The sequence below is a fragment of the Oncorhynchus mykiss genome, chromosome 3 (assembly GCF_057628025.1).
Source record: "Oncorhynchus mykiss isolate SJ-2025 chromosome 3, ASM5762802v1, whole genome shotgun sequence".
In the NCBI taxonomy this organism is placed as follows: domain Eukaryota; kingdom Metazoa; phylum Chordata; class Actinopteri; order Salmoniformes; family Salmonidae; genus Oncorhynchus; species Oncorhynchus mykiss.
Window position 1 is genome coordinate 15055793 of NC_143024.1, and position 14172 is coordinate 15069964.

At 44.9% G+C, this 14172-nt stretch overlaps 1 protein-coding gene across 1 annotated transcript in view; it reads left to right on the plus strand.

Moving 5' to 3' along the window:
* The window catches only part of LOC110493962 (carboxypeptidase Q), a 36202-nt gene extending 25592 nt beyond the window's left edge, over positions 1–10610 (plus strand). The window contains exons 6-8 of the mRNA XM_090221708.1: positions 2345–2436; positions 6894–7095; positions 10109–10610. Coding sequence (XP_090077834.1) covers positions 2345–2436; positions 6894–7095; positions 10109–10269 — 455 coding nt within the window. The 3' untranslated portion in view covers positions 10270–10610. The remainder of the gene's footprint in view (positions 1–2344; positions 2437–6893; positions 7096–10108) is intronic.
* The last annotated feature ends 3562 nt before the right edge of the window (positions 10611–14172 follow it).

Genomic DNA, 14172 nt, shown 5'->3' on the forward strand with positions numbered 1-14172 from the left:
AAGAACCTGGGAGGCCCTGTCTGCTTAAAGACCTGGGTAAGAACCAGAACCTGGGAGGCCCTGTCTCTGCGTAAAGACCTTGGTAAGAACCTGGGAGGCCCTGTCTCTGCTTAAAGACCTGGGTCAGAACATAGGAGGCCCTGTCTCTGCTTAAAGACCTGGGTCAGAACTTGGGAGGCCCTGTCTCTGCTTAGGACTAGGTCAGAACCTGGGAGTCTCTGTCTAAAGATCTGGGTCAGAACCTGGGAGTCTCTGCTTAAAGACCTGGGTAAGAACCAGAACCTGGGAGGTCCTACTGTTCCCTACTTATACTGAACTACGTTTGACCAGGGCCCCTAGTCAAAAGCAGTCCACTATTTTTATTTATTTCACCTTTATTTAACCAGGTAGGCAAGTTGAGAACACGTTTTCATTTACAATTGCGACCTGGCATTTGTATAGGAAACAGGGTGCCATTTAGGATCTAGACTATGTATCTGGGACATAATCCACGATCTCTGAAGCTCTTATTGACATGAGCCTCAAAAAAATACTTGTGTTTTGTATCGAGTCTATTGGCATCTTTTGAAGCTGTTTTGTGATCAGGGGCCTTATATCAGGGGCCAAGCGTCTCAGAGTAGGAGCGCTGATTTACGATCAATCAGTTTAGCCTTTTACATCACTATGAATAAGATAACATGGACAGGAGAGACCTGGTCCTAGATCAGCACTCTTGGTGACGTACACGTCGCCAGACCCACTGGCTCCAGGTCATCTACAAGTCCATGCTAGGTAAAGCTCCGCCTTATCTCAGTTCACTGGTCACGATGGCAACACCCACCCGTAGCACGCGCTCCAGCAGGTGTATCTCACTGATCATCCCTAAAGCCAACACCTAATTTGGCCGCCTTTCGTTCCAGTTCTCTGCTGCCTGTGACTGGAACGAATTGCAAAAATCGCTGAAGTTGGAGACTTTTATCTCCCTCACCAACTTCAAACATCTGCTATCTGAGCAGCTAACCGATCGCTGCAGCTGTACATAGTCTATCGGTAAATAGCCCACCCAATTTTACCTACCTCTTCCCCATACTGTTTATATTTATTTACTTTTCTGCTCTTTTGCACACCAATATCTCTACCTGTACATGACCATCTGATCATTTATCACTCCTGTGTTAATCTGCAAAATTGTAATTATTTGCCTACCTCCTCATGCCTTTTGCACACAATGTATATAGACTCTCTTATTTTCTACTGTGTTATTGACTTGTTAATTGTTTACTCCATGTTTAACACTGTGTTGTTGTCTGTTCACACTGCTATGCTTTATCTTGGCCAGGTCGCAGTTGCAAATGAGAACTTGTTCTCAACTAGCCTACCTGGTGAAATGAAAAAAATGAAAAACTTAAATGCATTTAAACTGCTGTTTGCTGACTCATATAGCAATTAGCATGGCTTACTTCATTCTTTTTCTGGTCATTGTTCACTTAATAAAGTATGACTTTTTCCACATGAAGTGTAATTAGACACGTAAAGTAGACCACCGAGCTGTTTGTGCTCTCTGACTGAAAGCCTTAACGTTGACTTGAGAGAATCTTTCCTTTTCCCACTAATGTTGCAATGGAAAGAATGTCATTCCCATTGAATATGTGAAGCCATTTTAATGTCTGGACAATAATAACCAGTCGCTGCTTTATTGTTCATTCTTGCGGCTGGATGGATACATAGTAAAGTACTTGGCTGGAATATGCTCTGCTTTGCCCACTATTAAAGAAGAGGACCTATCATCAATGAAACTTTTAGTCAAGATGAAGCCACGGAACAATAATTGGTCCCTTGGGCTTTGTTCAGCTACGTCCCAAATGGCACCCTATTCCCTATATAGTGCAGTACTGTTCACCAGGGCCCAACAGTAGTGCACTACATAGAGAATAGGTTGCCATTTGGGATGCAACCCTAGACATGGCACTGATGTCAGATGAGGGTGTAGGCTACAGAGTTATATTAGAGAACCTCTATGGGAAGGGAGTGGCCTGCTGTCCTTTGTAGCCCACATAAAGTAGTAGCCTCGGGAGGGGGGGGGGGGGGGGGGGGGGGTCACTTCTAGAATAACACACAGGCTGAAACCCAAATCAGATAAGTTGTCTCTGGAAGTCCTCTCTATGAATGGGGCTCATCATTGCAGTGAATGTAGGAAATATTGACTGGGGTCTGGTGAATAGGAATGTTCTGCTGAATATGTGGAATATTAAACAGCCCAAGGGTTGGTGAGGAAAAGGGAATCCATTTGTCGTAAAGCTCTTTCTGTATTGCTGCTTTGTTGAAATGGTTGTGGCCCATGTATGAATTGTGATTGCGTGTCCAGGTCTGCGTCCCAGAAGAACCCTCCGGACAGTGCTGTGGTCTGCAGAGGAGCAGGGAGGGGTTGGAGCGCAACAGTACTTCCAGCTTCACAAGGTGCCTTTCTACCCTGGTGCATCTTGTTGGCTTTTTACTGTCCATTTAACTTGTACACTCTCACCATTATCGTCCTGTCATACAGTACATCCTATAGCCCTCAAACTCAACTCTGGACCTGGAAGTCAGTTCCACTGCTTTGCTTCATTGTTCCCCTCTAATCAGGGACTGATTTAGACCTGGGACTCCAGGTGGGTGATTCCCTTCTAATCAGGGACTGATTTAGACCTGGGACTCCAGGTGGGTGATCCCCCTCTAATCAGGGACTGATTTAGACCTGGGACTCCAGGTGGATGATTCCCCTCTAATCAGGGACTGATTTAGACCTGGGACTCCAGGTGGGTGATTCCCCTCTAATCAGGGACTGATTTAGACCTGCAAATGAGCAAGCTGCGGACCTCGTAGGGTCAGAGTTGACTAGAAATGTCCTATAAGCTCCTTTTTTGGCTAGATTTAAGACTTCTGTTCTCTCCGCTTTAGATTCTTACACACACACACATAGTGGTCCACTGGGTAGAGGATGTCATACAAACCATTGAAACAGCACAACTATTATGTGGTCGTTCTTACATTTTGAATCGTTGACCCCAGTCTCCTTCAGATTGTGTGCGTACCGGTAATAGTGTTTTATTATCAATAGCTGATGGCTTTTCATCTACATCAGCTTGTTCTTTGCCAGTCAACATGTGGTAGGAACTGGCTTCATTCGGAGCGGTACACAGAAATGTAAACTGTTGTCAGATCTACTGTAGGAGAGCCACTGCACAGATTGTTTAAGTCAGAATGGAGCCGAGACCACACTGTAACTGAATACCAGCATTCTGGGAGCGTGGTGGTTTTTGTGCATTCTAATGTGAACGGAATCAGAATGGCCAGAGGTTAGAGGGGAACAGAGGGTTCACATCCTGACTCTGACCAGAGACCCACCTTCTCCCTGGCCTGCACTGGTTCCAACTACATACTATGGATTTCCTCAGATTTCTCCGAAAAGCTTCAGTATACAACACTAAATGTCCACTACACTACATCAGTGGTATTCAATCTTTTTCAGCAGGGACCCCATTTTTTTCCACCAGAATTTCTGGGGACCCCTTTTTTTCGCTCTAATTTCTCGTGACCCCACCCCAAAAATATGACCAAACTTAAAAAATTGGTACGTTTCGATTCTTACATCAACAAATTTAAATTCAATTCATTACACTTTCATCTCTTATCAAAATGAAAAGAAACCAATAAATACATTTACTCAATAACATTTTATTTTCCTAATTATCTTTCTCCAAAATGTTTGTATATTGTCTCCTAAATGTTTGTTTCCGCGCCCACGACTTTGAATACCACTGTCTTAGATCCAGTCCAGCTACCCCTGCATTCAGACGTTTGCAGCAAACGTTCCCGTCATGTTTATCAAAGAGGAATCTGCATTGACCATCATGGAGTTGATGTTTCTATTCCACTTTGTGGGACATTCTGTGCTCTCTCCCTTTCAGAAGCGTAGTTGTCCGCTAGTGTCTGAATGGGGGGTGATGGTCCAGTCTTTTCCCCCTACTTCTCTCACATCCTGGTAAAGCTTTTTAGCTCGAACGCTGGCCAAATATATCAACAGCCAGGAGAGATGAATGTACAAATGTATTTCTCTGTGTGGTGTGCGTTCTGGCACAAAATGGTTGTCATGCATCACCCAACAGTGCTACAGTGCTTTATGGTTGAAGAGGGGAGTTTCCCAACTTACTATATACACTGCTCAAAAAAATAAAGGGAACACTTAAACAACACAATGTAACTCCAAGTCAATCACACTTCTGTGAAATCAAACTGTCCACTTAGGAAGCAACACTGATTGACAATACATTTCACATGCTCTTGTGCAAATGGAATTGACAACAGGTGGAAATTATAGGCAATTAGCAAGACACAGACCACTTCTCAGTTCCTATGCTTCCTGGCTGATGTTTTGGTCACTTTTGAATGCTGGCGGTGCTTTCACTCTAGTGGTAGCATGAGACGGAGTCTACAACCCACACAAGTGGCTCAGGTAGTGCAGCTCATCCAGGATGGAACATCAATGCGAGCTGTGGCAAGAAGGTTTGCTGTGTCTGTCAGCGTAGTGTCTAGAGCATGGAGGCACTACCAGGAGACAGGCCAGTACATCAGGAGATGTGGAGGAGGCCGTAGGAGGGCAACAACCCAGCAGCTGGACCGCTACCTCCGCCTTTGTGCAAGGAGGAGCAGGAGGAGCACTGCCAGAGCCCTGCAAAATGACCTCCAGTAGGCCACAAATGTGCATGTGTCTGCTCAAACGGTCAGAACCATGAGGGTGGTATGAGGGCCCGACGTCCACAGGTGGGGGTTGTGCTTACAGCCCAACACCGTGCAGGACGTCTGGCATTTGCCAGGGAACACCAGATTGGCAAATTCGCCACTGGCGCCCTGTGCTCTTCACAGATGAAAGCAGGTTCACACTGAGCACATGTGACAGAGTCTGGAGACGCCGTGGAGAAAGTTCTGCTGCCTGCAACATCCTCCAGCATGACCGGTTTGGCGGTGGGTCAGTCGTGGTGTGGGGTGGCATTTCATTGGCATTTCATTTCCTCCATGTGCTCGCCAGATGTAGCCTGACTGCCATTAGGTACCGAGATGAGATCCTCAGACCCCTTGTGAGACCATATGCAGGTGCGGTTGGCCCTGGGTTCCTCCTACTGCAAGACAATGCTAGACCTCATGTGGCTGGAATGTGTCAGCAGTTCCTGCAAGAGGAAGGCATTGATGCTATGGACTGGCCCGCCCGTTCCCCAGACCTGAATCCAATTGAGCACATCTGGGACATCATGTCTCGCTCCATCCACCAACGCCACACCACAGACTGTCCAGGAGTTGGCGGATGCTTTAGTCCAGGTCTGGGAGGAGATCCCTCAGGAGACCATCCGCCACCTCATCAGGAGCATGCCCAGGCGTTGTAGGGAGGTCATACAGGCACAAGGAGGCCACACACACTACTGAGTCTCATTTTGACTTGTTTTAAGGACATTACATTACAAAGTTGGATCAGCCTGTAGTGTGGTTTTCCACTTTAATTTTGAGTGTGACTCCAAATCCAGACCTCCTTGGGTTGATACATTTGATTTCCATTGATCATTTTTGTGTGATTTTGTTGTCAGCACATTCAACTATGTAGAGAAAAAAGTATTTCATAAGAATATTTCATTCATTCAGATATAGGATGTGTTAGTGTTCCCTTTATTTTTTTGAGCAGTGTATTTGTATTTATTATGGATCCCCATTAGTTCCTACCAAGGCAACAGCTATTCTTCCTGGGGTTTATTATGGATCCCCATTAGTTCCTACCAAGGCAACAGCTATTCTTCCTGGGGTTTATTATGGATCCCCATTAGTTCCTACCAAGGCAACAGCTATTCTTCCTGGGGTTTATTATGGATCCCCATTAGTTCCTACCAAGGCAACAGCTATTCTTCCTGGGGTTTATTATGGATCCCCATTAGTTCCTACCAAGGCAACAGCTATTCTTCCTGGGGTTTATTATGGATCCCCATTAGTTCCTACCAAGGCAACAGCTATTCTTCCTGGGGTTTATTATGGATCCCCATTAGTTCCTACCAAGGCAACAGCTACTCTTCCTGGGGTTTATTATGGATCCCCATTAGTTCCTACCAAGGCAACAGCTATTCTTCCTGGGGTTTATTATGGATCCCCATTAGTTCCTACCAAGGCAACAGCTACTCTTCCTGGGGTTTATTATGGATCCCCATTAGTTCCTACCAAGGCAACAGCTATTCTTCCTGGGGTTTATTATGGATCCCCATTAGTTCCTACCAAGGCAACAGCTATTCTTCCTGGGGTTTATTATGGATCCCCATTAGTTCCTACCAAGGCAACAGCTATTCTTCCTGGGGTTTATTATGGATCCCCATTAGTTCCTACCAAGGCAACAGCTATTCTTCCTGGGGTTTATTATGGATCCCCATTAGTTCCTACCAAGGCAACAGCTATTCTTCCTGGGGTTTATTATGGATCCCCATTAGTTCCTACCAAGGCAACAGCTACTCTTCCTGGGGTTTATTATGGATCCCCATTAGTTCCTACCAAGGCAACAGCTACTCTTCCTGGGGTTTATTATGGATCCCCATTAGTTCCTACCAAGGCAACAGCTATTCTTCCTGGGGTTTATTATGGATCCCCATTAGTTCCTACCAAGGCAACAGCTATTCTTCCTGGGGTTTATTATGGATCCCCATTAGTTCCTACCAAGGCAACAGCTACTCTTCCTGGGGTTTATTATGGATCCCCATTAGTTCCTACCAAGGCAACAGCTATTCTTCCTGGGGTCCTGCAAAATTATAGAAGTTATACAATATAAAGCGCTTTCAGCACTGGAAAAGCACAATATAAATCCAATCAATGATTATTTATGATTCTATACCTATTCTGCTGTCCCCCAGGTGAACATCTCTAACTTTAACCTAGTGATGGAGTCTGACATGGGTACCTTCACCCCCCTGGGACTGCAGTTCACAGGCTCAGTCCAGGCCCGGGCTGTCATGGCTGAGGTGATGAAGCTACTGAAGCCCATCAACACCACCACCCTGGAGGAACACGGAGAGGGAATTGATATAGAGATGTGGATGGATGCTGGCGTGCCAGGTGTGTAGACTCTCTTCTGTTGTCTGTCTGTCTGAGTCAGTAGGAGCCAGGTGTGTAGACTACCTTCTATTGTCTGTCTGTCTGTCTGAGTCAGTAGGAGCCAGGTGTGTAGACTCTCTTCTGTTGTCTGTCTGTCTGAGACGGTAGGAGCCAGGTGTGTAGACTACCTTCTATTGTCTGTCTGTCTGAGTCGGTAGGAGCCAGGTGTGTAGACTACCTTCTATTGTCTGTCTGGGAGATATGCTGGGGAGGCTTCCTCGTAGTCTATTTGACTCTTGTTCCACCTGTGTCTCTTTGACCTTTGTCAAATTAACAAGCCATGTTCCCCTTCTGCAGAAGTGCTTTTTACCTTTTTAAACAGGAAGTAGCACGTTATTTCTAGACCAATTGAAGATTCAGTTCCACATTGTCTCTGTGGTCATTTTTGTGGAATTGATCAGTTTCTCAAATAACATGTTTGTAGAAGTGAAATATGCCCTGTACTCCGATTTTAAAAGAACTAGCGTTGCTACAGTATGTAGGCAACCAAATCATTTGGTCTGACAGGGAAGAGGAAGTGTATTATGAAACACATCCCCAGTAATGTATTTGTTGTGCTGATATTTGCTAAATTGAGAGAGAGACTCAGCCTACCAGCATGTGTTAACTCTAACCTACTTCATTAACATGGGTGTCATCCAACACAGTTGTTTTGGGATCCCTTAAAGCTGAGGTGGAGATAAACAATGAAGCTCATTAGGAACTGGGAGAGGATGTTTTAGAATTCATAAAGTGTTTCAGAGTAGGCTAGATGTGCTGCTCTAGGATCAGGTCCCTCCCCGTCCCATCCATATAATCGTATTCATTATGATCGAAAAGACAAAACTGATTCTAGATCAGCACTAATACCGTACGCTGAGATGCTTTATGACCACATGCCCAGACCTCTACAGTAGTCTATTGTTGATGATCCCACGTCTCCCTCCATCAGTCCAGCTAATAGACAAGTATTTGACTGTCCTCAGCCTTACCCAGACACAGTGTAACCACACCTGTAAAAATACTTGTTATAACAGATCAGCCTTCTTACTGTAAAGGAACTGTTTCAGGAATGACATCACCTTATCTCAGTGGAAAAGTAACTATTCTGGGTGGATGAATGTTGTAACCAAGAGAGGGGCTGTTCACTGTGAGGGTTCAAAAAGCCACAATGTTAAACAAATGAATCACTGGACCAGCTGTCCAAACACCTCACTCTCATTTCACAAAATGGCAAAAAGTATATGTGTTTGTCCCACATGGCACCCTATTCCCCATATAGTGCACTACTTTTGAACAGGATCCATAGGACTCTGGTCAAAGGTAGTACACTATGTAGGGAATAGGGTGCCATTTTGGGATTCAACCTAAATGTAATGCAGCTCCATCCAATGACCTTTCACTACACACATTCCTTCCTTTTTCCAGAGTGAAAATGTTGTTGCTTTTTCTCTCTGTTACAGTGGATTTGGGAACATGGTTGAGACTACAGTTGCTTCCCACATCAGTACCACCAGTCTCTCTCCTAGCATTGTCTCCCTATTTCACTTCTGAATTGTCCTTACAAATCAACATAAAGGGGAAAGGACATAACAGTCTCTCTGTCAGGAAGATTACAAGACAGAAAGCTAGATGTTTAACAGTCTCTCTATCAGGAAGATTACAAGACAGAAGGCTAGATGTTTAACAGTCTCTCTGTCAGGTAGAATACAAGACAGAAAGCTAGATGTTTAACAGGACATTAGTCTCTCTCTGTCAGGTAGAATACAAGACAGAAAGCTAGATGTTTAACAGTCTCTCTGTCAGGTAGAATACAAGACAGAAAGCTAGATGTTTAACAGGACATTAGTCTCTCTCTGTCAGGTAGAATACAAGACAGAAAGCTAGATGTTTAACAGGACATTAGTCTCTCTCTGTCAGGTAGAATACAAGACAGAAGGCTAGATGTTTAACAGGACATGAGTCTCTCTCTGTCAGGTAGAATACAAGACAGAAAGCTAGATGTTTAACAGGACATTAGTCTCTCTCTGTCAGGTAGAATACAAGACAGAACGCTAGATGTTTAACAGGACATTAGTCTCTCTCTGTCAGGTAGAATACAAGACAGAAAGCTAGATGTTTAACAGGACAAAAGGTTCTCTCTATCAGGTAGAATACAAGACAGAACGCTAGATGTTTAACAGTCTCTCTGTCAGGTAGAATACAAGACAGAACGCTAGATGTTTAACAGGACATTAGTCTCTCTCTGTCAGGTAGAATACAAGACAGAAAGCTAGATGTTTAACAGGACATTAGTCTCTCTCTGTCAGGTAGAATACAAGACAGAAGGCTAGATGTTTAACAGGACATTAGTCTCTCTCTGTCAGGTAGAATACAAGACAGAAAGCTAGATGTTTAACAGGACATTAGTCTCTTTCTGTCAGGTAGATTACAAGACAGAAAGCTAGGTGTTTAACAGTCTCTATCAGGTAGAATACAAGACAGAAAGCTATATGTTTATCAGGACAAAAGGTTCTCTCTATCAGGTAGAATACAAGACGCAAAGCTAGATGTTTAACAGGACATTAGATTTCTTCCTAGCAGTACCTTGGGAATGTTAGTGTCAGGAAGGGCCACTGCATCGTGCTGTTTCCAAATGGAAACTGTACAGGAACCTGATTGCCAAGCTAAACACTAACTGCTACCAGATGCACTTATACTGCTCTGGTTCCCCCTGCTCCTACTTACATTCACTTGCAAAAGAAATGGGAAAGCATAACATAATGGGTTTGTAATTAACTCTGGGTTTAGCTTTGTCAACAGTGATCATTTTGAGAATGTGAGTTGATTAGAATCTCATTGTCTCTTTAGAAGTTAGAATACAGTATGCACTGCACATTTAATCAGTCATAATGGTATGTTCAAGGACTCAGAGACACACAAACAAACCAACCAACCATAGTTAATACATTGATGTAAGTGACTCCTTACCGGTTTTGTTGTGTCTGTCCTCCAGGAGCCAGCCTGCACGTTGCAGACAGTAGATACTTCTGGTTCCACCACACCAACGGAGACACCATGTCTGTTCAGAGCCCCATAGAAATGAACCTGTGTTCGGCCCTGTGGGCGGTGGTGGCCTACGTAGTGGCTGACCTGGAGGAGATGCTGCCCAGGTAGTCCACTAGGACTGTCCTGCATCCTAAACGGCACCCTATCCCCTGTATAGTTTTGGGAGAAGAATATGGAGAATATGGTGCCATAAAAATGCTTTACTGTTGTTTGTCCTCCAGAAGGGCTTCCTGCAGTAACCTCTGTGAAATTATACCCCACTCTGGTTAAGTGGCTAAAGAAGAATTAATAGTGTGTATAAACCACACAATGTACAAAATGGAATTAAGTATTTTTGGCATATTATTTCCAGTCAATTTATTTTATAATGAACACATATGTACTGCATGTTTCATGTTGACTGTCATTATGTCTAATCTGCCAATAAAGCTGGTCATTAATTAGACCAAGGTGCACGTGTATTTTGACTCTCATTCATAGATGGAAGAGACTAAGGGGGACTTTTCTGGCAAACAGCCCAATTAGACCAAATCTAAAACTTGACCTTTAACCTAACCTTAACCTAATTTTGACCAATTCTGAAATTCAACATTTGTGTGCTGGTCAGGCACTTAGTTTATTCCAGGCTTGGGAAGTTTAGACACAGGAAGTGATGGGGGTCTGGTGCCAGACTGGCCTGGCCTAACCGACAGGATAAACCTGGTTTACAAGATATCTTTATGACAAGGTGATACCCTCTTCTCACCAGACCAGGCTATTCTATACTGAACAAAAAATATAAACATGTAAAGTCTTGGTCCCATGTTTCATGAGCTGAAATGAAAGATCCCTGAATTGTACTATACACACGAAAGCTTCTCATATTTGTGCACAAATTTGTTTACAACCCTTTTCGTGAACATTTCTCCTTTGCCAAGAAAATCCATCCACCTGACAGGTATGGCATATCAAGAAGCTGATTAAACTGCATGATAATTACACAGGTGCACCTTGTGCTGGGGACAATAAAAGGCCACTCTAAAATGTGCTGTTTTGTGTCACAACACAATGTCACAGATGTCTCAAGTTTTGAGGGATCGTGCAATTGGCATGCTGACTGCAGGAATGTCCACCAGAGCTGTTGCCAGAGAATGTCATCTTTATTTCTCTACCATAAGCTGCCTCTGTCGTCTTAGAGAATTTGGCAGAATGTCCAACCGGCCTCACAACCGCAGACCACAGGTAACCACGTCAACCCAGGACCCTCCACACCCGGCTTCTTCACCTGCGGGATCGTCTGAGACCAGCCACCCGGCTTCTTCACCTGCGGGATCGTCTGAGACCAGCCACCCGGCTTCTTCACCTGCGGGATCGTCTGAGACCAGCCACCCGGCTTCTTCACCTGCGGGATCGTCTGAGACCAGCCACCCGGCTTCTTCACCTGCGGGATCGTCTGAGACCAGCCACCCGGCTTCTTCACCTGCGGGATCGTCTGAGACCAGACACCCGGCTTCTTCACCTGCGGGATCGTCTGAGACCAGACACCCGGCTTCTTCACCTGCGGGATCGTCTGAGACCAGACACCCGGCTTCTTCACCTGCGGGATCGTCTGAGACCAGACACCCGGCTTCTTCACCTGCGGGATCGTCTGAGACCAGACACCCGGCTTCTTCACCTGCGGGATCGTCTGAGACCAGCCACCCGGCTTCTTCACCTGCGGGATCGTCTGAGACCAGCCACCCGGCTTCTTCACCTGCGGGATCGTCTGAGACCAGACACCCGGCTTCTTCACCTGCGGGATCGTCTGAGACCAGACACCCGGCTTCTTCACCTGCGGGATCGTCTGAGACCAGCCACCCGGCTTCTTCACCTGCGGGATCGTCTGAGACCAGCCACCCGGCTTCTTCACCTGCGGGATCGTCTGAGACCAGCCACCCGGACAGCTGATGAAACTGTGTGTTTGCACAAACAAAGAATTTCTGCAGAAACTGTCAGAAACCGTCTCAGGGAAGCTCATCTGCGTGCTCGTTCCCCCCCACGGTCTTGACCTGACTGCAGTTCAGAGTCGTTTTTATTTTGTTTATTTTTATTTCACCTTTATTTAACCAGGTAGGCAAGTTGAGAACAAGTTCTCATTTACAACTGTGACCTGGCCAAGATAAAGCAAAGCAGTTCAACACATACAACAACACAGAGTTACACATGGAGTAAAACAAACATACAGTCAATAATACAGTAGAAAAGTCTATATACAACATGTGCAAATGAGGTGAGATAAGAGAGGTAAGAAAATAAATAGTAACTGACTTCAGTGGGCAAATGCTCACCTTTGATGGCCACTGGCACGCTGGAGAAGTGTGCTCTTCACAGATGAATCCCGGTTTCAACTGTACCGGGAAGAGGGTGTATATGACGTTGTGTGAGCGAGCCGTTTGGGAACAGAGTGCCTATTGGTGGAGGTGGGGATATGGTATGGGCAGGCATAAGCTATGGACAACGAACTTAAATGCATTTTATCGATGGCAATTTGAATCCACAGAGATCCTGAGACGAGATCCTGAGGCCCATTGTCGTATAATTCATCCTCCGCCATCACGTTCCAGCATGATAATACACGGCCCCATCTCGCAAGGGTCTGTGTACAATTCCTGGAAGCAGAAAATGTCCTAGTTCTTCCATAGCCTGCATACTCGCCAGACATGTCACCCATTGGACATATTTGTACAAGAGACAGCGTGATCCAGTATTCACCAACTCCACACAGACATTGAAGAGGAGTGGGACAACATTCCACAGGCCACAATCAACAGCCTGATCAACTCTATGTAAATGAGATGTTGTGCTGCATGAGGTAAATGGTGATCACACCAGATGCTGACTGGTTTTCTGATCCACTCTCATCAGACCAGACTATTATAGATGTCTCTCCTCTCACCAGACTATTATAGATGTCTCTCCTCTCATCAGACCAGACTATTATAGATGTCTCTCCTCTCACCAGACTATTATAGATGTCTCTCCTCTCATCAGACCAGACTATTATAGATGTCTCTCCTCTCACCAGACTATTATAGATGTCTCTCCTCTCACCAGACTATTATAGATGTCTCTCCTCTCATCAGACCAGACTATTATAGATGTCTCTCCTCTCACCAGACCAGACTAGTATAGATGTCTCTCCTCTCACCAGACTATTATAGATGTCTCTCCTCTCATCAGACCAGACTATTATAGATGTCTCTCCTCTCACCAGACCAGACTATTATAGATGTCTCTCCTCTCATCAGACTATTATAGATGTCTCTCCTCTCACCAGACCAGACTATTATAGATGTCTCTCCTCTCACCAGACTATTATAGATGTCTCTCCTCTCACCAGACCAGACTAGTATAGATGTCTCTCCTCTCACCAGCCTATTATAGATGTCTCTCCTCTCACCAGACCAGACTATTATAGATGTCTCTCACCAGACCAGACTATTATAGATGTCTCTCTCATCAGACCAGACTATTATAGATGTCTCTCTCATCAGACCAGACTATTATAGATGTCTCTCCTCTCATCAGACTATTATAGATGTCTCTCCTCTCACCAGACCAGACTATTATAGATGTCTCTCCTCTCATCAGACCAGACTATTATAGATGTCTCTCCTCTCACCAGACTATTATAGATGTCTCTCCTCTCATCAGACCAGACTATTATAGATGTCTCTCCTCTCACCAGACTATTATAGATGTCTCTCCTCTCACCAGACTATTATAGATGTCTCTCCTCTCATCAGACCAGACTATTATAGATGTCTCTCCTCTCACCAGACCAGACTAGTATAGATGTCTCTCCTCTCACCAGACTATTATAGATGTCTCTCCTCTCATCAGACCAGACTATTATAGATGTCTCTCCTCTCACCAGACCAGACTATTATAGATGTCTCTCCTCTCATCAGACTATTATAGATGTCTCTCCTCTCACCAGACCAGACTATTATAGATGTCTCTCCTCTCACCAGACTATTATAGATGTCTCTC